Source organism: Antrostomus carolinensis, unplaced genomic scaffold (genome assembly GCF_000700745.2).
Source record: "Antrostomus carolinensis isolate BGI_N321 unplaced genomic scaffold, ASM70074v2 scaffold24397, whole genome shotgun sequence".
Taxonomy (NCBI): Eukaryota; Metazoa; Chordata; class Aves; order Caprimulgiformes; family Caprimulgidae; genus Antrostomus; species Antrostomus carolinensis.
In genome coordinates this window covers 618-2,515 of record NW_010328394.1, presented here as the reverse complement: position 1 = coordinate 2,515, position 1,898 = coordinate 618, and the positions used below count along the sequence as shown (strand labels likewise).

The 1,898-nt window shown below is 53.1% G+C and overlaps 1 protein-coding gene across 1 annotated transcript in view; it reads left to right on the top strand.

Annotated features, from left to right (window-relative positions):
• Positions 1-178, top strand: part of MPV17L2 (MPV17 mitochondrial inner membrane protein like 2) — a gene marked incomplete at its 3' end in the record, with an annotated part of 1,171 nt that extends 993 nt beyond the window's left edge. The window contains exon 3 of the mRNA XM_010172243.2: positions 50-178. Coding sequence (XP_010170545.2) covers positions 50-178 — 129 coding nt within the window. The remainder of the gene's footprint in view (positions 1-49) is intronic.
• Between the last annotated feature and the right edge of the window lie 1,720 nt (positions 179-1,898).

The window sequence follows — 1,898 nt, the reverse complement described above, 5'->3', positions numbered from 1 at the left end:
TCCCACCCAAACCAGTCTGGGATTCTATGATTCTCCTTGCTCTCCACAGGCTGACTGGTGCATCTGGCCGCCCGCTCAGCTCATTAATTTCCTCTTCGTCCCACCCAAGTACCGGGTGATTTACATCAACGTGATCACGCTGGGCTGGGACACCTACATCTCCTACCTCAAGCACCGGGTAAGCGCCGGCACCACGGTGCCTCCCTGCAGAGGTCCAGCCGGGCTCATGCTGAATGTGCCTCGTTTTCTCTTCATTTTTAGCCTGGTGCTGAGCAAGACTCACCATCACCTGAGAACCAACGCGGTGTGGGGACGTAAAGCAGCAGCTGCTCGGGGTGACTGTGATGTTTTTGGAGGCTCCTGCTCGCAGCGAGAGGTTTTCTGGTCATCGAGGTGAACGCGGCTCAATCCACCCAACTGTGATGGGCAGAGATCACCGCAGCCGCCCGCTGCAGCCCACGCTGGTCTTAATTAACTCATCTGCTGATGGTGACCAGGAGTTTGGGTGTTTTTAACGTGTCACAGCCTGTAAAGCCCGTTTATTTTTTCCTATTTATCCACAGAACCCGGGCTGCCGGGGCGTGGAGGAGCTGCCACGGCTCCGCTTTGCCTTCAGCACCCCAGGGAAGGTCCTCAGCGCTCTCCCAGGTGGTTTTTTTTCCCCTTCTCCAGGGCAAGGCTGGTCCCTTGCTCCCCTCAACACCCTGGGGAAGGTCCCCAGCACTCCCCCAGGTGTTTTTTTTTTCCCCTTCTCCAGGGCAAGGCTGGTCCCTTGCTCCCCTCAACACCCTGGAGAAGGTCCTCAGTGCTCTCCCCTCGCCAACATCCAGGTTTTGGGGGTTTTTTCCCCTTCTCCAGGTTAGGGTTGGTCCCTTGCTCCCCTCAACACCCTGGGGAAGGTCCCCAGCACTCTCCCAGGTGGTTTTTTTCCCCCTTCTCCAGGGCAAGGCTGGTCCCTTGCTCCCCTCAACACCCTGGGGAAGGTCCCCAGCACTCTCCCAGGTGGTTTTTTTCCCCCTTCTCCAGGGCAAGGCTGGTCCCTTGCTCCCCTCAACACCCTCCTTTGCTCTCCTGCAGAGCCAGCACCTCCGGTCCCTTCCTGCTTGGGCTGAGGGATGCGGCTCCTCAGCGCTTTTTCCCTTTCCCTTTTGATTTTGTCTCTGAGCTGAAGGGACGAGTCACTCGGCTCCTCCGCACCCGCTGCCACAGCTCCTTTTCCCTCCACCTCACACCCACCCGTGGGCTCAGCTGGGTCACAGCCACCCAATTGTCATAAAAATAGCAGCCACCCGCTCGCCGCCGGGTTCGGCATCGACACGGAGGCGGCTGAGGCTTCTTCAGGCAAGATTTGAACCACAGCTCCACCCTGATCCCAACCCCACCGACTCTCACTCCATCACCTGGGAATTTATTTAAATCCAGCATGGATAAAAATCATCTAAATGTGATATTTTATTATTATTATTATTGTTTTCTAAAGCTGTGCCTTATTTACACTCTGTCCACACACCCCCAAGGTGGGACCATCCCTCCTCCCTGGCTGCTGCACCATGGTGGGAGCCATTTAGTGAATGTTAATTAAGAAACCAGATGAGTTTTGCTTCTCTCCAGTAACGAGCTGGATGGCACTGGGTCAAAGTTATGGACATGGAGCAGAGGGACCATCCCACTGTAATGATCTCCAGGAACCAGTGATCAGCATTGATTTATTTCTTCACAACATTTCTTTAATACAGTGATTTTTAGGAAATTGGACTCTTTTTTGTGTTTTTTTGTTTTTTTTGACACTTTTGACATTTGTACAGTACAGTGTAACTCTTCCATAAGTAAACTTCACAAAAAAAAAAAAGGGAAAGAAGGGAAAGATGATTTCTGGAGGGTTTGGGAAGAGGGAAATT